Below are 21,762 nucleotides of genomic sequence, written 5' to 3'. Positions count from 1 at the left end.
GTTGGGAATAGGGACCTAGGTAGTGCCTTTCTCCTATGCTTCTCCAGGTGGCAGCTGTATTGGGTCCTTCTGACCACCCTCAACCCTCAGGTTTGGCGATTCAGTAGAGGAAAGCATTAAACTCCAGGTAGATTTTGTGCTCAGGACTGTGATCTTTACAAGAGAAGGGTATGAAGCAAAGTCTGTACAAGGAAAGGGTGTGGGACAAGGCCAGAGGAACTAGGCACAGGCCCTAGGAGTCCTCCCAGTGGAGCGTCACATCTCATATTTTATTCCCCAAGCAGCAAACTGCAAAACACATAATGTGCTCCAAGTAGGAAAGCATGGGCTTTTTGAGGACTGCTCAGACAGTTAGCTACTTCTTATGGGAGGGCCCAGATCCTAGGGCCCAGTAAGAAGCAAACACCTGAGGTAAACCACACAAGTTTAGGTGCAGTATGTGCTCAGTTAGGGGTAGTGGTAGCCTTCCCCACACCCAGGTTTCCAGGACCAAGTGCAATGTTATCTTCACCCACACAGATGTGCCAGGGCTGTGCCAAAATTGACAAACCTTCAGGTCAGGTTATTTGTGGGATAAATTCCAGGGGAGAAAATTAGTTTGGCTAGGATCCTCTGTCCACCTTGATCCAGTCAGTAGGTTGGAGACATGATCACAAAACAATAGAGCAGAGTGGTACAGGATTTGATTCTGTGAGCCCAAATCAGAGCCAACAGGCCCAGCCGCTCTGTAGGAAGTAGGGTTGTGTGGAGACACTCACTTGTATGAAAGCAGCAATTGCCCAGGAGGTTCTGAGGTAGACTTCATTTGTAGATGATAGAAACTGCCTGATTCATCCCTGAGTTGCATTCTTGGGACAGATGTACAAGAATAGCACATATTTTATAATTTGTCAGTTTCTCTATTACGGTTTTATGGGGTTTTTTTTTGTTTTGTTTTAAAGCTTTGTAGGTAAAACTTGCTCTATAAACTATTGAAGGTTTGGGTTTTCAGTACACTGTACTGTGTTTTAAGTAATTCTTAGTCTTCTCAGTTATGCCCTCTGTAAGACATTCTGATATCTTCTTTCATCCCCCAACCACTAGGATTCCTTCAGGTATGTTATATATTCCTCTGTTCCCAGCTACATGCACAGTGTTGCATTGAATTACTTTAGGGAAAACATATATGCATGCATACTCGCACACATGCGCTTTGTAAAACCAAGCTCTACCAGCCAGACCTTCATTGTTCTGCTAATATTCATGTGTAGATAGTTATATGGAGTTAGATCAAATATACCCACCTCCACACTGACACAGTCATTATGGTCCAAGTATATCAGTTTGGCATTAGTTGTAGCCCAGGTGTGGTGCTCATTTCCCCATCCTGCGTAGGAGTGGCTAATTGCTTACAGGTGGATTTGCCACTGGTTCAGGGTAGGCACCTTTTGTCACTCTATTTGATGCACGACCTCATATCCTTAGTTTAGACTTTGCTTTTCTATCTCAAATCATCTTTGAGCTAGGAAGGGAAGAGGGACAACAGACAACAGGTTTCTTTTTTTAAGTACTGGGAATCAGACCCAGGACCCTTTGTGTGCTAGGCCTGTGCTCTGTCACTCAGCTACATGCCAGCCACCAAGAATAGGATTTCTAAGGAAAAGAGAGTTTTCTTATGAATCTAGAACTGTAAGTGAAGGATGGGAAACTCCAAAGCTCTCCAGCCAGTTAGGTAGAGGACTTGAGGGGTATAGACTGTAGGGAAATGCTTCCTCACATGACAAGCTGGATTTGTACACTGTGGTTTTAGGATACCCTGAGGTGGTGCCTTCTCCTTGCTGAAGTCTCCTTTGTACCCTCTTCTAGGAACTACTTGGTGAATTTGATGGACTAGTGTACACCCATAAACGCTAGTCCTCAGGAAGGACAGTGCAAAATCCACACACCTTTGGGTTCCCTGGCACCCTCTGTCTCTGATGCTGAGGAGGGCCAGAGGCCACAGCTGCGCAGTACAGGCCAGACAGTACAGCAGCAGGGCTAGAAAGGATCTTGTTGACAGAACAGTACTCAGTATTGGGAGGCTCATCTGCTGCTGAGGGAAGGAACTGTAAATGTTCCCTGGTTCCTTCTTAAGCCTCAGGCCTGTTTACAGGCACCTCCAGACAGTAATGACTTCCAACTACAGAATACTTCCGGTCTGTATCACCCAGCATAGTATTAGGGATATTGTTGTGGCTACCTGTAATTCAGTTACATAATGCAGATATATAAAGATCCAGTTGGGTTAAAAGCAAATAGTCCTTTTAATCGCCTTACACTGTTGTATGCATATAAATTTCATGAGATTGACTAATAATTTACTCAGGTAATAGAAATCTGCCACTCTTCAGTTGACTTCAACTACAGTTATTAGGGTGCTTTTGTTTAAGTGGCTGTGTATTGACCTCTGTCCGAAAAGTTCACATCTGCACTCATGCAGCTGCTGTATACTTGCATTTGGCAAGCGAACAACTAGGTACCTTGGTTAATAGAAAGAAGGGGCTGTGACATAGAAGCCCATTCCTCAACAACCTGCCAAGGGTTCATATACAGGCATGTAACATTTTTGTCACATCTTTTGTTTTCACAGTGAGAGAAAAACGCAAGAGTCTCTTCATTAACCATGTAAGTGAAACTATCTTCCCATGTTTTTAATAGTGACTGTGGTAGATAGCTTGAGTAACAATGTCTTTGGTGAAGATGCTCTGTGTTGTATGGTGCCTAGAAGAATGTGAGAAATGGTGACATACTGGTTTGCCAGGCATCACCTGGTATTCACTCCTCGCCCATTTGTCTCAAGATTCTCTAAGGCTGCTGTGGAAGGGACAATGCCTCTGGACAAGGCCACATTATCACAGCAAATACCACACCAGTCCACCCAAAGCTGTGGCTTTTGATTCTTGAACTCATTTCCTTTCCTCTCATTCCCAAAGACATTGAGTCTTTGTAGCTCAGTTCCGTTTAAATGTGCACATGTTTTCAGAAGCAGCTATCTGCTTCTTCACTCTCTTTTTCACAATTGCTTCTTGTCGGTCAAGTCTACACATTTTTTAGTGTCAAAAAACTGTTTGTGGGAAGAGGTAAACATGTCTCTCCTATCAGCTGGTTAGGCAGGAAGTATAGCAGGTCAGCTGCATCGTCCAGCTCCCTCCCTCCCCTCCATGGCAAACTCTGAACCCAAACCAGGCGTAACTACCCCTCTCTTCCTTCTGAACATGCATCCTGTTCTTTAAGAAAGAAATCTGTCTCCACAAGGTAAGGAATGATAAAGTTAGGTGCTTTAGTTTGATCTCTAGTGCTATGAATAAAACATCATGACCAAAAGGAACTTGGAAGGAAAGGGTTTATTTGGCTTACAAGTGTAGTCTGTCACTGGAGGAACTCAAAATAGGAACTTGGAGGCAAAAACAGCAATCCTGCCTACGAGCTTGCTTCCCCTGGCTTGCTCAGCTAGCTTTCTTTACAGCCCAGGCCAGCCTGCCCCAGGGATGCCACCACCCACAATGTTTTGGGCCCCCTTCCATCAAATAGCAGTCAAGAAACTGCCCCACAGACATAGCCACAAACCAATCTGATGGAGGACATTTCTCAATTGGGATTCCCTCTTCCCAAGCATGTCTAGGGTTGTATCAAGTTGCCAAACTAAGGAGCACATTAGGTAAATTGTCAACATTAAGTGTGCTTATAAGCTCCTAAACTCAAAACAGCAATGATGAATTTGGACTTAGAAAGGCCTTTCCCACCAGGTGTAGTGGTCAGTCTGATTTACAGAATGAGTTCCAGGCTAGCTGGGGATTCAGGGAGACCCTGTCTCGAAAAGACCAGAACAATAATAACAGTAACACAACAACAACAACAACAATAAGGCTTGTTTCAGGATTCTTATACTGCATTTCTTTCTTGTAGATCTTCAAGTAAACCTATGTATTTCTTAAAATAATTTTATTAACTTTTTGAGAATTTCATACAGTGTATTTTGATTCTATTCAGGCCCCTTTCCCTATCAGCACACGCCCCCACTTACCTCTTCCCAATTTCATTTCCTCAATTTCTTTTAAGACCAGTTGAGTCAAGTTTGTGTCCACAAATGCCCTTCAATGTGGGTCCATCCCCTGGACCCTGGTCAACCTACTCATTGTCACACTCTTAAAGAAAACTGACTCTAGCCGGGCATGGTGGCACACGCCTTTAATCTCAGCACTTGGGAGGCAGAGGCAGGCCAAGCTCTGTGAGTTCAAGGCCAGCCTGGTCTACATAGTGAGTTCTAGGCTAGCTGGGGCTACAGGGAGATCCTGTCTCAAAAAGACAAAAAAACAAAAACAAACAAAAAACCCAACAGAGCCTGACTTTTCCTCTCCCAGGTGCTATCAGTTGCCAATAGTCTCTCAGCTAGGACTGGGGCTTCTTACCAGCCTCCCCTATTCTACGCTGGGAATTTGGCTTGAGCTTACATAGATCTTTTTGTGCATGCTGGCAGTAATGTTGTGTTCCTTGGCCCTCAAAACTCTGTAAGAATTCCCAAATTGGGCTGGGCCAGTAGGAAACTGGTGGTTCCTCTTTGCAGGGTCAGCATATGTCTGTGTCCTGAGGGTCCCTAGTTCCTATTAGTTTCTTTTGTGTTTTTTATGTCTTTTGCTAATGTGTGTGCATATGAGTACACATCTGCCACAGGGGACGCATCTCAGAGTCAGTTCTCTTCCTGCTACTTTGTAAGATATAGGAATCAAAACAGGTTGTCCGACCTATACATAGAACCACTTCGTATTAATCTACCTTACCAGCACTCCTATCAGTTTTCTGAAGCATTTCCTGACTTGTCTTAATTTCAAAACATTGAGTTTATAAAGCTGTGAGGTCACAGTGTATGGCATGAGGAAACTGATGAAAATAGCTGTGCTTTGTGTGTGTGTGTGTGTGTGTGTGTGTGTGTGTGTGTGTGTATTAGGGAAGCACTGTGCACCTGAATATAGAAAGGTGAATGATTGAAGCCAAGTTTATTGACCTATGGGATGCACTTGACTGCCTTCCTACCCTCAGATGGAAAAGCTGAAACTGCAGCCAGACCCCTTGCTAGCCACTGAACTCCTCTGAGGGGTTATAAGAAGAGATTTGATGTCCAGGCTGCGCCTAACCATGGCTAATGGACAGGTGTGCTCTCACTGTTCTAATCTTATACATGTGTTTTCATATACTCTTCTATGTCCTGTGCAGTCTTGGCACCTGCCTCCCACTGAGTTGGTAGCCATGGGTTATCATATAGATGTGGGTGGCTGACTGCATATCCTCACAGTAACTGCCCAGCCACCACAGTGAGCCACACAGATATTGTGATTTCTCATTTGTACTTATCCCTGAATGAACAAGTACATTCAGTGCTAAGTCTGTGTCAGATGACCCTGGAACACATGATTTCAGTCTGTTCCCAGACCGACCTTCAGATGAGATTGTAAGTTCTGCTTCTGCTGGGAAAAGCAAAATGCTGTTCAATCCTGTGATGTAGGGTTGAAGTGAGATTCCATTAGGCCAGTATACCAACTGTGATTTTCTCTGTAACTTGGACATAGAAGGGTGGGAGCTTGCAGCCATCTGCCATGGGCATATAGTGAATTTGTACTGGGACAGTCTCCATGCCAGCTCCATAGTCAGTCAGCCCCTTATTGATGGGAAAAAAACCTAGGCACAGAGACCTCAACCAAGTAAGCAATAGAGCCAGGATTGGAACATGCTTCTCATATAGTAAGACCAGGGCCCTCTGGGACCAGGATTCTACTTACCTGAAGTTAGAGGTGATTATTACAGTTACATTTTTTCCAGGACAGTCTGTAGAATTCAGTTCTGAATGTGGATCCTAAGTAAAAATTTTAGTTTGTTCTTTAATTCTGGAACAACAGGTGTCCTGTGTCTTCGTTTATATAATTTTATTGTTTCTTTTATTTCTCCTATGGGTTTCTGAAGAACCTACATAGTATCTGTTGCTCAAGTAATCTACAAAGAGGCTGTTATTCAAGAAAAATGAAAACAGTAGATGTAGATAAATCAGTGAAGAGAAATGGGTGAGGCTTTACTCCTGGCTAGGTGTTAGTTACTATTCTCATTGCTGTGATCAAATGCAAAAGCAGCTTAAGAAAGAAAGAAAGGTTATTTGGTTCACAGTTTGAAGGTAAAAGTCTTCATGGTGAGGAATACATGGCAGTAGGAGCTTGAGGCTGCTGGTTGCATTGCATCTGCAGTCCCTCCCTTCTTCCTTCTTCCCCTTCTCGCCTTCCCTCTCCCCTTCTTTTTCTCCTCCTTCCTCCCTCCATCTCTTCACAGGGTCTCACGGTGTATTCCTAGCCTGGAACTCAACTATGTAGGCCAAGCTGGCCTTGAACTCACAGAGATCCCCCTGCCTCTGGTCCATCTACCCCTGGAGTGCTGGAATTAAAGGCATGCACCACCACCCCTGACTTACTTTCTCTTTTTTATGTAGTCTGGGACACCCATGGATGGTGCTACCCACATTCAGAATGGGTCTTTTCATCTCAGTTAACTCAGTCAAGAATCTTGTAGACGTACCCAGAGGCTTGTCTCCTAGGTAATTCTAGATCTGGTCAGGTTGAAAAATCCATTTTAACTACCACAACAAGGGAAGTAACCTTCTCTAGATGGAAAGATTCTTCTGGCTCCTGGCAGATAATATACATCAGCAGGTGGAAAAACATTCTCTTCTAAGAATGGGACCCCAGGGGCTGGAGGGGTGGCTCAGCGGCTAAGAGCACAGACCGCTCTTGTACAAGATCCGGGTTAGGTTCCCAGCACCCATATGGGAGACTGACTGCTGTCCAGAACTCCTGTTCCAGGGAATCTAACGCCCTCTTCTGGCCTCTGTGGGCATTGCATGACACAGGTACACTATTACATGGAGGCAGTATACTCATACACATAAAAGTTAATAAATAAAATACATATTTTTTTTTAAAAAAAAACAGAACCCCAGAATGGTTGGGTGTTTAAGTGACTCAGATTGATCAAGAGGAGTTTAAAGAATTAAAGGGTGGCTACTTCTAAAGATTTATTACACAAGCTTGAAAACATTTGAGAATAAAATGATCTGGGAGTCCTAACAGCAAGTTAAATCAACTGACATGAAAATATTAATATTCTGGGGCTGGAGAGATGGCTCAGTAATTAGGAACACTGGCTGCTCTTGGAGAGGACCTGGGTTCAGTTCCCAACATCCACATGGCAGCTAACAACCATCTGTAACTCCAATTCCAGGGCATCTGACATCTTCTTCTGACCTCCACAGGCATTACACAACACAGATGCACTTATGTGCAGGCAATGCACATAATCGACTCCTCAGTTTTAGATGTAATTAGAATGAAAAATAGTAATTACGATTTTAAGTTTTATATAAAGGTCTGTATTTAAATTTTGTTCTGTATATAAAATGCACTGAAGTTTCAGCTGTTCCTTTCTCTACGGTTAGCTATTTTGATAAATCTTTTAACTAAAATGTGAAAAGTTCTGATTAAAAGTTAAAACATTGTAGATAACTACAGTCTGGAATCTCCTTGAAGCATAGGGAAAACTCAGGCCTTTCATGTTGGCTAATTTTTTATGACAACATTCTGCTTCCTGGTGACAGCCTACCTAATGTGAATTAGTCAAAGAGGTTCAACAAAGAGAGGGAGGAGGAAGAAGGTATCCAAGATGGGGGACCAGGAAGGGAACAGGCAGCCTTCCTGTCTCCTTCATTGTAAATGTACTTTAAAATGAGGAAACTGAATGGGGGGTGTTATATGGTACAATAAATTCAAAGTATGTGCCTCAACATTGAGACAGATGATTGTTCTAGAAACTTAATGAGGAAATCATGCAAAAAGAAAGTCATGTGTTAGTTAAGCAAGACTCTCATTACTGGTTGGACCTGGAACCTTAAAGAACTTTGGAACCCTAGTTCTGACAGTATTGAAAATGTCTAGAAGTGTGAGACCTCCTGTGTTTTTGAATGGGTGAGAGTGACTCAGGAAGCAGTGAACGGAAGATGATCTGCAAGGGTAATTACAGCACATGTGGGCATGCTGATTGGTCATTGGAGCCTAGGTAAGTTCAGTTGAGTTTGCCAGTTCTGCATTAACAACAGTTAAAGTCTTTCTGGAATTTGAGTATAATAGGGATTTGGGTTTTTTGTTTGTCTTTGCTGGTGCTTCCTTTCCTCCCTCCCCCCTAATTATTAAGACCAGAATTCCGGAGCAGTCGTATACTATGTTCAGTTCATTTGGGGTGTACTGACTTCAGTAGTTTTTGTTTATTTTGGTTTGTTCAGTGCTGTATTTATTGATTGCTACTCATTGGCTTTGGGTGAGGTAAGAATAGGATTCCTTGTAAAATGGAATCTTTGCTAGTTATACTCTTCATCTTCAATTACGAAGGAGGGACGTGAGAGGGTCCAGGAACTGACATCTTAAAAATTCTGAACCTTGTTCTTGTCTCTATGAGACTTCTTCTTAGTAGAACAGGAGTTTATTGGACAGCTAATATGCTGACATCAGTACAGCATTCTTGGAGGATGTGAAAGAAGATTGAGGAAAGGTGAAGGAATTCAACTTTCGTTTTATTAATTTCAAATTGATAGAAAATTTTTAAAATAAAAAGAAAGGAATGATATCAAACTCTTTACAAAACCAACATTACCTCACCACAAACAAAATGATAACAACAACAAAAAGAAAATTGTCGCCCAGTCTCTCTGATAGACACCCAACAGTTCTTAATAAAATACTTGCAAACTGAATTCAAGAACACATTTTTAAAAGATCATACACCATGATAGGGTTGGCTTCATTACAGAGATACAGGGATAGTTTAATATACAGAGGTCAATAAATATAATCCATCACATAGATGGACTCAAAGACAAATCAAATGATCGTCTTAGTTGATGTAGAAATGGTTTTTGACAAAATCCAACATCCTTTCCTGATAAAAGCACTGAAGAGACTCGGGATAGAGGAACATATCTCAACATATTAAAAGTTATATGCCAACCTTATAGCCAACATTATACTACATGGTGAAAAACTGAAAGTATTCCACTAAAATCAGGAAGAAGGTAAGGGAATCTCTTTTCTTCATTCATAAATAATGGTCCCAAAGTCTTACCTAGACCACTAAGAGGGAAATCAAATGGCTAAAGGTACGAAAATGAAGTCAGAGTATTCTCAGTTACAGATGATACAGTTCTATATACAGACACTCTAAAGACCACCAGGAAATTTTTAAGGTTGACAAACACCTTCAGCAAGGTTCACAGGTTACAAAATTAACATATAAAAGCCAGGAGACTTCCGATACTCTAATAACAAACACATGATGGAAAAATAAATTTCAGGGAAGTAACAGTAACATTAAGTTTCCTTTTAAGAAAAGGAAAAAATTATATATTTTAGAATAAGCCTTTACAATGAAAACTTTAAACACCGAAGACTGAAATTGAGGGAGACACTAAAAGATGGAAAGACTTCCCATGTTCATGAATTGGGAAAATAATATTTTGAAAATGGGAAATGACTATACTGCCACAAGCAGCCTACAGATTTCAGTGCAGTTCTCTTCAAAATTCTAGTACCATTCTTCACAAAAATAGAAAAGTCTTTTTAAAAAAAATTATTTATTTTTATGTGTATAGGGTTTTCCCTGAATGTATGTAAGTGCACCCATGTGTACAATGCCCATGGAGACCAGAAGCTGGTGTCGGATCTCCTGGAACGGGAGTTAGGGACAGTTAGCCACTATGTGGGTGCTAAGAACTGAACCTAGGTCCTTTGCTAGAGCAGCCAATGCTCTTAACCTATGAGCTGTCTCTCCAGCCTCCAAAAAACAATCTTAAAACTCATGTATAAGCACAGAAGATCCCCAATAAAGCAGTCCTAAGCAAAATGAATAACATTGACAGTATCAACAATAATGATGGAGGCTTCAAGTTATACTACAATAAGTAACAATAAGAACATAGTATTGGCACAGAAGCAGACAAGTAGATCTGAGTAGAGAGCCCAGATAGAAACCTATGCAACTGTATCACCTGAATTTTGACATAGATACCAAAAATACACATTGGAGAAAAGTCAACTTGTTCAACAAACAGTGTTAGGAAACCTGTATACTCAAGTGTAGCAGGATGAAACTAGATCCCTCTCTCACCTTGTACAAAAATTAACTCCAAGTGGATCAGAGATCTTAATGTAGGACCTGAAACTCTGAAACTGTTGGAGGATTAGATAGAGAAAATACTTGAGGATATAGGCATTGGCAAAGACTTTCTGAATAGGGCCCTAGCTATTCAGAAAGTAATGCCAAATAGTTGACGTGTGGGAACTTGTGAAGTTCAAAACATAACAAAACAAAAAACTTCTGCACAGCAGAGGAAACAGTTAACTGAGTGGAGAAACAGCCTACAGAATGGAAGAAAATATTTATCGGCTATACATGTGGCAAACAGTCAATATACAAAGAACTTAGAAAACTAAGAAATGAAACAGCTCAGTCAATAAATTGACCAATGAAATGAGTATCCACTTTTCAAATGAAGTACATCACTAGCCATCAGAAATGCAGATTTTAAAAAGTACACTGAGATTCCCTACCCCAGTCAGAACGGCAATCTTTAAGAAAACAACAATAAATGCTGGCTAGACCGTGGACAAAGAGGAGCCCTTATACACTGGCAGTGGGGTGTAAACTAGTTCTGCCACAATGGAAGTCAGTGTGGCTTTTTCTCAAAAACCAAAATTACATCTACTGTATGACCCAGCTGAACCAACCACTCCTGGGATTCCAAGTCAATATATCCTAGAGGTACTTGCATGTTGATGTATATTATAGTGCTATTCACAATAGCTAAGGTTAGGAAAGTATTCTGGGTATCCAGTAGTGAATAAAGAAAATGTGTTATGTACACTGTGATGGTTAAAATACACAGTGGAATTTTTTTCAGCCAAAAAGGACTTATGCACATGCGTCAGTGCTTGTAAATAGGTTAGAGGTCAGTTCCTTCCATGTGCTGGTTTTGACTGGGAGGATTTCTCTCTTCTCTGCTTTTATTATTGATTTATCCCCCCCTCCCAAAGGACTGGAACTGAGCCATACCTACAACCCAACTTCTTTTCCTTCTCTTCCTGTCTGCTCTTCCTCCCTCTCTCTGTTCTTTTACTCTGTTCCTGCAGTTATGAGGCACAAGTGTGCTATGTAATAAGCTTTACAAGGTGTTATAAAAGGTTGTTTTGAAAACTACATTATCCTTGTTAGGCCAGAGTAAAGGTTCACTGTACCACATTATCATTTGTCTTAGGAAACTCATGACTGTTGTCTGAGAGGTACTTAACTGAACCCCAGTCTTTGTGGTGTTAGGGTATAGTTCCTGAATTTTGGGTACAAGTCCCCTGCCTTCATCCTCAGCACTTAACTGCCTCAGCTCTCTCAGGGTAGGATTTCCAAAGTGGAGACTGACAGGGAAGAAAGTACCAGCTTCTTTTTAGAAATAGGGCTGTCAGAAAAGCCTCCTTGAGCCCCCAAACAGAATACCCACTCCCAGCATCCATAGTACAGACCCTGCTTTGTTTCTTCTTGTGTGGTTACATGCAGGCAGTGTGCAGGCATGCATATGACAGTGGGTGTGGAAGATGGAGGACAGTTTGTGGGAGCTGGTTCTCTCCTCCTGCCTTAAGGCAGGGTCTCTCGTTTCTACTGCCAAGGTACTCTAGGCTAGCTGGCCCGTGGGCTTCCAGCCAATTCTCCTGTCTCCACTTCACATCTCACTGTAGGACTGCTAGATTACAGATGTCCTCTATAACATCCAACTTTCTGCTGTTTATATGGGTTCCAGGGATTGAGCTTAGGTTGTCAGGCTTGCATGACAAGCACTTTTACCCACTGAGCCATCTCCCTAGCCTCCTGCTTTGATGTTTTATGTGTATATTTTTTAAGTTTTATTTCTAAAAACTTCAGACAGTAATAAAGTTACAGAAAACTCAATGTGCTCTTTGCCCCTATTCACCAGTGGTAAACCAGTACTGTGTCATGTTGTGTGCATCCTCTGATTTTTATCATTCTTTTTTTTTTTTTTAATTATTTTGGGGGACTAGAGAGATGGCTCAGCGGTTAAGAGCACTGACTGCTCTTGTAGAAGACCCAGGTTCAGATCCCAGCACCCATATGGTGGCTAACAATTGTCTATAACTCCAGTTCTAGAGGATCTGACACTCTCTTCTGACATCCACAGGCATTGCAGGACACAGGTGCACTTACATACATGCATGTAACACACTCATACACATAAAGATAATAAAAATGTTTTTAAGTTAAAAAAATTGGTTTCCTGAGTCTAATCCTATTCTCTGTTGCAATCACAATATTTTTGCCAAAGTCAAGAATTTACCACAAACTTGTGGCGTGGACTTGGGTGCCCCTTGCATCCTCTAAGCTGGAGGGGATCCTCAGCCTTTCTCTTTTATGACCTTGTCACTGCTGAACACAGGCCCTGTTGACTTTGTATCAACAGTATTTCTCATTTTGTGTCTTCCAAAGGATTCAGATAAGCATTTGTGGCCAGGATACTACAGCTTTGCTTTTTCAAGGCACAAATCTGCAGAGCCCTCACTCCTCACCCACTTTGGTCACACTGACTCTGATTGCTTGTGAGGAGGCAAACCAGGAGGAAGCAAAGTAGTAAGTAATGTTCCTCTGTGGTCTCTGTCTCACTTCCTGCCTCCAGGATCTTGCCTAAACTCCTGCTCTGGTTTCTTTTGATGATGGACTGTTTCCTATAATATGAAATAGATCCTTTCCTCCCCTAAGTGGCTTTTGGTTATAGTGTATATCACGCAACGAAAGCAAACTAAGCATCTTTCACCCCCATCCCCAGGTTCAATTCAGACTGTTTAAGGTCACATCAGCCTTTCTGCTTTCTGGTGCTGAGATAAACCAATGAACTAAAACAACTTGGAAGTAAAGGGTTTAGTACATCTTATATCTTACAGTTCTCCATCAAGGGAAGCCAGGGCAGGAACCGTAGGGGCATGAATTTCATGAACTGAGCAGAGATAATGGAGAAATGCTGCTTTCTAGCTTGCTTCCTCTGGCCTACTCAGCCATCCCTCTTATAAAGCCCAGTCCCACCTGCTCATGGATGGCACCACCCACAGTAGGCTGGGCTTTTGTGACCAAACTACCAGATGTACTCTTTAAAGACAATGCCCATAGGGCCCTTGATTCTCACTCTCATCTTCAGACTCTTTAATAAAGGCTACACCATAGTGTAGATACCTATAAAGGTGGTCATAGAACAAAAAAGTTTTTAGAGGTTTCGTGTATGACAATTGATAAAAAAATTAAACAAATTTACCACTTCTTTCCCTCTAGTATCACCTTGTTTTGATGCTTATTTTATTTGATCCTATGAAACCCTGAGATGTCAGATTGTTTCATTTGCACTGAAAATGGGATGCTGATGACCATATGTGTCGAGTGTGTGGTACATGTACACTCCCATGCATCCTCACAGAACCACTACAAGGGCAAGCTCTGCTGCCTGTCTTACACAGGTGAAGGCCCCTGCGCCACACCAGTGTGCTCAGCATGCCAGCCTGATGAAAAGACTTCTCTATGAAAACTGAGGTGCTAACTTCTTACCTTCACACAGCAAACTCACACAGGACCCTGCAGCCATCACGGGGGCATCAGACTCCCTGGGCTCACCAGCAGGTGAATATGCCAGGCCCAGGAGAGTCCAGCTGTGTTAACACAGGTGACAGCAAAGTGTGATGCGTGCCATGGAAGGGAGCGTATGGTGCATAAAGCATATGGGAAGGTCACTGGCCCCCATGGATGCTGTGGCAGGAAGGTATCCTGAGGAGAAGAATTCTGATGAGTAAGCTGACCAGGGAAGGAAGTCCTTTGGAGCTGCCTGTGCATGGTGTGAACAGGTGAGCAGACACCGCCTGATGGCCTCTCCCTAGGTGATCTGACAAGTGTGCCAGGGGTGAGATACATAGGATAAAGGCTTTGGGGTCAACTGTGGAGGGTGCACTGAGGCCCATGCCCACATTTCAGTGTCTGAGCAGAGGTGAACAGTATTAGCATTACTAAGCAGTTAACCTAATGTCATTATTTAGGACACAAAGTAATAACTGTTTTTAGTTTATTTTTTAATTTTTTAAAAAATTGTAGTCCAACGTGTTTTTATCTATTGGGGTACCTTGGTATCAATAGTAAATCACTCTGTACTGTGGCCATTGATAGAAAAATACACATTTTTTCCCCGAAATTAAGGAGAGACATTCCATACAATACAGGAAGCACATAGAACACCAAATACACAGCATCAGAAAAGAAACGCCCCATGACATGTCACGGTAAAAACACTAAATGTACAGAACAAAGAAAGAATACTAAAAGCAGCAAAAGAAAAACAACAACTTACATATAAAGGAAAGCCCAATCAGAATTACAGCTGACTTATCAATGCAAAGTATGAAAGCCAGAAGAGCCTGGACCAATGTATTTCCAGTTCTAAATGACAATAGATGCCAGCCCAGAGTGTCTATTATAGTTGAGGGGGAAAGAAAAATCTTCCATTACATAAATAGCCTGAAAGAATACATATCCATGAAACCAGCCCTTCAAAGAACACTTGAAGCAATGCAAAGAGAGGAGAAAGGAACAACTATACCCCAGGGGCAGTGAAAGAAAATAAATAAAGGTATAATTGAGGAAACACAAAATTAGACAAAGAACACAGGCAGCAATCAAAATGACGGCAACCAATACACATCTTTCATTAATAACCTTAAATAGCAATGGACTGAACTCCCCAATCAAAAGTCACAGACTAAGTGAATGGATTAAGAAACAAAATCCATCTCTTTGCTGTCTGCAAGAAACCCATCTCACCTTCAAGGATAGACACTGCCTTAAGGTAAAAGGATGGAAAAGAATATTATAAGCAAATGGCACTAAAAACAAGCCAGAGGTTGCAATTCTAATATCTGACAAAATAGATTTCAAAGTAAAACTAATCAGAAGAGATAAGGACGGTCACTTCATTCTGATCAAAGGAACAATTAACCAAGAAGATATTACAATCCTTAACACATATGCATCAAATTCTGCCACCCAACTTCATAAAAACAGTACTATAGTACAAGAGCCAGATTAACTCCAACTCAGTAATAGTAGGGGACTTCAGTACCCCATTGTCTCCATTACACAGGTCAACTGGACAAAGTAAAGAGAGAGATATCTGAACTAAACAAACCATACATTAAGTAAACCTAAGAGACATCTACCGAGTATTCTACCAAACACCAAAGGATGGCCCCCCATGGAACTTTTTTTCAAAAATTGATCACATACTGGGCCACAAAAAAAACCCCAAAAAAAAAAAAAAAAAAAAAAAAAATTGAAATAATTTCATGCATTCTATCAGACTACAATGCAGCAAAGCTCAAAATCAACACTGGACAAAGCCCTAGTCCCTTCACGAACTCACGGCAATTAAACAACATACTCCTAAACAATGAGTGGGTCAAAGGAGAAATTAAGAAAGAAATAAAAGAATTCCTGAAATTCAACAAAAGGAAAATAAAACACAAGGAATCCTCTAGAACACTTTAAAAGCAGTCCTAAGAGGGAAGTTTATAGCTCTAAGTGCCTACGTTCAAAAATTAGAGCCCAAAGAAATGACCTAACACTGCAACCCAAGATACTGGAAAGGCGAGAATAAATGAAACCTAAACCCAGCAGAAGAGAAGAAATAACAAAAATCAAAGCAGAAATCAATGCAATAGAAACAAAGAAAACAGTACAAAGAATCTGAATCAAAGAGCTGGTTCTTTGAAAAGCTAAACAAGGTAGACAGACCCTTAGCCCAGTTAACCAAAAGAAGGAAAGCAAATCCAAATCAACAAAATCAAAAATGAAAGCAGAAACATCACAACAGACACTCAAAAGATCCAGAAAATTATAAGGGACTATTTTAAAAACCTATACTCTACTAAATTTGAAAATGTAAAAAAAATTGAGTGGCTATCTAAAATCATGGGACCCACCAAAGTTAAACCAAGAAGAGGTCAGCAGTTTAAACTGACCCATAATAAATAGGAAATCCAAACAGTAATAAAAAGCCTCCCAAATGATAAAAGCCCAGACCCAAATGGATTTACAGCAGAATTCTTCCAGACATTTAAAGACTTCCAACCAATACTGCTTAAATTATTCAAAATGATAGAAACAAAGGGATAACTCCGAAATTCCTTCTGTGAAGCCAGCATCATTCTAATACCCAAATCAGGTAAAGACACAACCAAAAAAGAAAATTGTAGACCCATATCCTTAATGAACGTAGATGCAAAAATTCTCAACAAAAAACTTGCAAACTGCATAGATGTACATAAAAAAAAAAATCATTCACCATGATCAAGTAGGCTTTATTCCAGAGATTCAGGGATGGTTCAATATAGGCAAGTCAATAAACATCATTAATCATATAAATGGACTCAAAGACAAAAACCACATAGTCATCTCAATGGATGCAGAAAAGGCTTTTGACAAAATTCAGCATGAATTCATATTAAAAGTTCTAAGGGGAATTGGACTAGAGGGAACATACCTCAACATAATTAAAACTGTATACAACAAACCCACAGCCAACATCATTCTAAATGGAGAAAAGCTGGAAGCATTCCCATTAAAATCAGCAAACCAGACAAGGATGTCCACTATCTCCACTCCTTTTCAATATAGTATTTGAAACTCTTGCTAGAGCAATAAGACAGGAGAAGGAAATTAAAGGAGTACTAATTGGAAAAGAAGAGGTCAAATTACCCCTTTTTGCAGATCACTTGATACTAAAGAGATCCCAGAGTTCTACTAGAAAACTCCTAGAACTGATCAACACTTTCAGTATAGTGGCAGGTTGTAAAATCAGTTTACAAAAATCAGTAGCCTTTCTATATACCAATAACCAGCAATTGAAGAAAGTGTACAGGGAAATGCTCCCATTCACAATTGCTGCAAAAAAAAAAAATATTTTGGAATAAATCTGACTAAAGTCACAAAGATCTCTACAATGAAAATTTTAAATCGTTAAAGAGATTGAGAAAGACACCAGGAAATGGAAGGACCTTGCATGCTTATGGATTGGAAGAATTAATATTGTGAAAATGACCATCCTACCAAAAGCAATGCAGAGATTCAGTGCAATCTCAATCAAAATCCCCATGATATACTTCACAGAATTAGGAAAAAAACATCCTTAAATTTGTGTGGAAGCACAAAAGACCCTGGGTAGTCAAAGAAGCCCTAAGCACAAAGAGCTATGCTGCGGGGAATTACTATACCAGAACTCAAGGTATACTATAGAGCTGTAGTCATAAAAACAGCATGGTACTGGCACAAAAATAGAGACATAGATCAGTGGAACATCATTGAAGACCCAAACCCTAGTACACACAATTTCAGCCACCTGACATTTCACAAAGGTGCCCGGAACACACAGTGGAGGAAAGATAGCATCTTCAACAAATGGTGCTGGCAAAACTAGGTCTCCTCCTGTAGAAGAATCAGACTAGATCCTTATCTTTCACCTTGCACAAAAGTCAACTCCAAATGGATCAAAGACCTCAATGTGAACCTGGAAATCCTGAAACTATTAGAAGAAAATATTGGCAGTAACTTACAAGATACAGGTGTAGGAAAGGATTTTCTAAATTGCACAGAAGTTGCTCAGTAATTCAGGTCAGCAATCAACAACTGGAACCTCATTAAACTAAAAAGCTTCTGTACAGCAAAAGAAATAGTAAAGAGAAAACCCACAGAATTGGAAAAAAATCTTTACCAGGGACACATCTGACAGAGTTTTAACATTCGGAATATATAAAGAATTCAAAAAACAAACAGTCAAGATAGCAAATGACCCAATTAAAAGATGGGCTAAAGATCTAAACAGAGAGTTCTCAAAGGAAGAAATAAAGATGGCTAAGAAACATCTCAAAAAGTGTTCAACATTATTAGTAATTAGGGAAATGCACATTAAAACCACCCTAAGGTATCACTTTACCCCAATCAGACTGGCAAGGGTCAAGAGAACAAATGATACCAAATGCTGGCGAGGATGTGGAGAAGCGGGAACGCTCATTCACTGCTGGTAGGATTGCAAACTCGTGTAACCTCTATGGAAAGCAGTGTAGAGAACTCTTAAAAAACTGAAAATGAACCTACCATATGACCTGGTTATACCACACCTTGGCATATACCCAAAGGACTCATCCTATTGTAGAAACACTTGTTTGTTGCTGCCCTTTTCACAATAGCTAAGAGATGGAAGCAACCTAAGTATCCCTCAGCTGACAAGTGGTTAACAAAAATGTGGTATATTTACACAGTAGAGTTCTATTCAGCAGTCAAGAAAGATGAAATAATGAAATTTGCAGGTAAATGGATGGATCTAGAAACTTAAACTAAGTAACAGATTCAGAAAAATAAATAAAAGACATATGTTCTCCCTCATTTGTGAATCCTAGCACCAAGTCTTTTTAAATTCCATGTTTTTTTAATAAGATGATGCTGTACAGCAGTCTCTTCTGCATGAATAACTACCATCATCACAACTTTAGCTTTGCATGATTGTTAAACATTACAGTTGGGCTTGTTGACAGCTGTCCTACTTCATTAAAGGATGGACAGGCAGGGGTCGTTGGACCCTCACAGGAGCATCCAGCCAGTCTTCCCAGTCAGGTGTATGTAATTTGGCCATAATCACACATGGTCTCCTGGATATAGGGAGGGGTAAAGTATATAATCTGGGGAAGGCTAGGAAGAGGAAGCTTGACCCATGCTGGATAAAGGCTTTCCAGTGTTCATACCCTCAGGTCATTCATACACCTCAGCAACCCCTCAGTTATATTGGTAAGTAAATTCTTTGGCTCCCCAGTAAATCTTTAATCAAATATTGATTTGACCCTAGAATCTTAAAAGGGAATAAGCATTGCTTAGTTTCCCCAGGAAAAGTACTCTCATAACAGATAGAAAATTTATTTGTTAATGTTATGTTTCATAATTATTTTTAAAAAAAAAAAAAGAAAGAAAATGAGAATGTAAAAGATGCTAAAAGGATTTGGGAATGGAGATATTTTCCAGAATAGAAAAAATGAGAATGCCTAAGCAAGTGATGTAGGTATGTATAGGCTTGTTATGATATATAAAGGATGAGACAAAAATAATATACATATAATCTTAAAATTTCTAAGGTCATAGTTTAGATAACTCATTTAAGGAACAAAATATGTATCTACTCAAGGTTTATCTTGAGAACTTGATATTTTACCCATGCTTTATCTACATAGCACATAGTTAATTAAAAGAACCAGAATGGTGGAACTAACCTGTTTCAATGTTTAACAGCCTTACTTTGAGGCCTATACTCATCTGTTCAGAGGGACTTAAAGGACAGTTTTTGCCCCTTGCCCTCCAGGGTTGACCAGTTCCAGGGGACCATGGAACATCTCTCAAAATGTCCTGTAACTGTGGTGAGTCACCTGTCCTCTCATTCAGGGAGGCCATGGAAACTCCACAAGATGGACTTGAACGAGTGTCCAGTCTACAACAAGGAGGGTCAACTCAGAGGAACTATCTCATCCATGCTTCCAAGTGAAGCCAGCCATGGTCATGCAGGAGCTTTGACTTATCTTCACATAGATGGAACTGGTAAAAGAAAGGAGCCAGGGGCTCCTCCCAAGCCCATGTGACCTCCTGAGGAACACATCCTCCAACAACCTTAAGTGTAAAAATAAATTGATTTATTTGGGCCAACTATATGGTCTTAAACACCCAAAAGGAAGCTATAATCAAAGAGTAAAGTCATCAGTATATTTTTTAGGAGATCGAGGGATTAAATTTCCCAGACATTAGGCTTAAGTCCATATGAAAAGTTATTTAGAGAATTATTTCTCATTGATGATTTTGTTCCTATCCAGAAAGTGCTGCTCAGATGTAAGACTTCAAATCTTGGTCTCCAATACTGTAGTGCCCACCTGTAGCTAAGGGAGACAACCTGCTGTTGTTTGAAAATGATGGATAAATTTGTTTTCTCCCCCTATCTAGAAGCCTCTGAGAGGAAACTGACACTGATTCTAACCACTCCAACAGCTATCAAAATACCTGAAAGGAAATCCTGAATCCATCACTCTCGAGTCCAGCCTTGGAAAACAAAAGAAAAATGAGAAGGGACCCAGTAGATGGGTATTTTGGAAGCCCTTGTCAGGAAATTCCAATGGACTCTCATATGAACATTTGAAAATTGCCATGTTCTGACTTTTTTCCTACTTCCCTGTCTAGAACTTGTAATGCTAATTACTCTTGCCTTTACTTCTCCTTCACATCTCCTATTCACCAATCAAGGACTTTCTTTTCCCCTTACAGATTAGAGTTATGCAATCTGGTAGTCTTTTAGATAGCCCCGCTGAAGGGGTACCCCAGTTGCCTCACTCTGGGTCCCTCTTTATCATGGAAGAAGCCAGAGCGGTCTGCATCCTGATTCCCTACCGAAAATTTGGATGACCCCTTCAGAGGATGGTGTGATAAGATAGGAATTGGCTAGGCAGTTAGGGTAAAAAGACCCCAAAGAAAAGTAGCCAATTTCTTGGCTAAAAAGTCAAAATGTCTGTGGGTCTCTTAGCAACATACTTTGTTCCAAAGGCCAAAATTATTGAAAGTATTCGGGAGCTCTTAACTAATCCTTACAATATTTTAGGATTACCTCTTCTGAGGGGGGCAATGTTAGAGTAGCAAAAAGCCCATTTAAAAAAGAAAAAAAAAGGGGCTGGAGAGATGGCTCAGCGGTTAAGAACACTGGTTGTTCTTGCAGAAGACCTGGGTTCAAATTCCAGCACCCACATGGCAGCTAACAACTGTCCGTAACTCCAGTTCCAGGGGATCTGACCGCCTCTTCGAGGGCATTGCACGACATGGGTGCAATTACCTACATGCAGGCAATACATGCATACACGTAAAATAAAATAAAAAAAGACAAAAAAACAAAACAAAACAAAAACAATCATTTAAAAAAAAAAGAAAAAAAGAAAAAAAAAGATGGAGGAAGAGGAGGAGGGGAGGGGAGGAGGAGAGTACATGAAGTAAGGGGAGGGAGTACATGAGGAGAGTACATGAGGGGGAGGGAGTCGGTATGGATTTGATCAAAACACTCTACATGTATGATATTCTCAGTAAAAAAAAAATTTTAAAGAAAGTGCTTTATACATGTGTATATCGTTTTCAAGGAAGTGGGAACCTAGAAATAGAAAAAAAGAATAAAACTCACTACTTAAAACTCATACTTTAGAAACATTAGACATGGCTTTGAATGAACATTCAGTTATTACTTAAATCTTGTCTTACACAGTGAAAAAGAATGATTGAAAATTTTTACGTAACAGTAGTTCAATTTAAGTTACTTTTTGTAAACTACAGCCATGGATAGTTTGTTACATTCTGCAGTAGATAACAGCATGGTTATTCCTTAACAGTAAACAATGTCTTTGCATATCCCTTACCCACACATCTTGAAGGAAGTTGTAAGAAGAATGTGTTTTTCAAATTCAGATGTTTTAATCTTTATTCTAGAGAGAATCTTCCTATGATTTTTTTTCTTAAAAATATAGATTCATTGACGATGTTAATTTGGTATTTTTCTTGTAGTTTTCTCTC

The 21,762-nt window shown here is 40.3% G+C and overlaps 1 protein-coding gene across 1 annotated transcript in view; it reads left to right on the top strand.

Annotated features, from left to right (window-relative positions):
- Positions 1–21,762, top strand: part of Ccny (cyclin Y) — a 185,200-nt gene that overhangs the window by 109,643 nt on the left and 53,795 nt on the right. Inside the window, exon 3 of the mRNA XM_008850569.2 lies at positions 2,609–2,643. Coding sequence (XP_008848791.1) covers positions 2,609–2,643 — 35 coding nt within the window. The remainder of the gene's footprint in view (positions 1–2,608; positions 2,644–21,762) is intronic.

The sequence above is a fragment of the Nannospalax galili genome, unplaced genomic scaffold (genome assembly GCF_000622305.1).
Source record: "Nannospalax galili isolate Female #2095 unplaced genomic scaffold, S.galili_v1.0 scaffold43, whole genome shotgun sequence".
Classification (NCBI taxonomy): domain Eukaryota; kingdom Metazoa; phylum Chordata; class Mammalia; order Rodentia; family Spalacidae; genus Nannospalax; species Nannospalax galili.
Note: the sequence above shows the minus strand (reverse complement) of the source record. Positions and strands in the feature narration are given on the sequence as shown.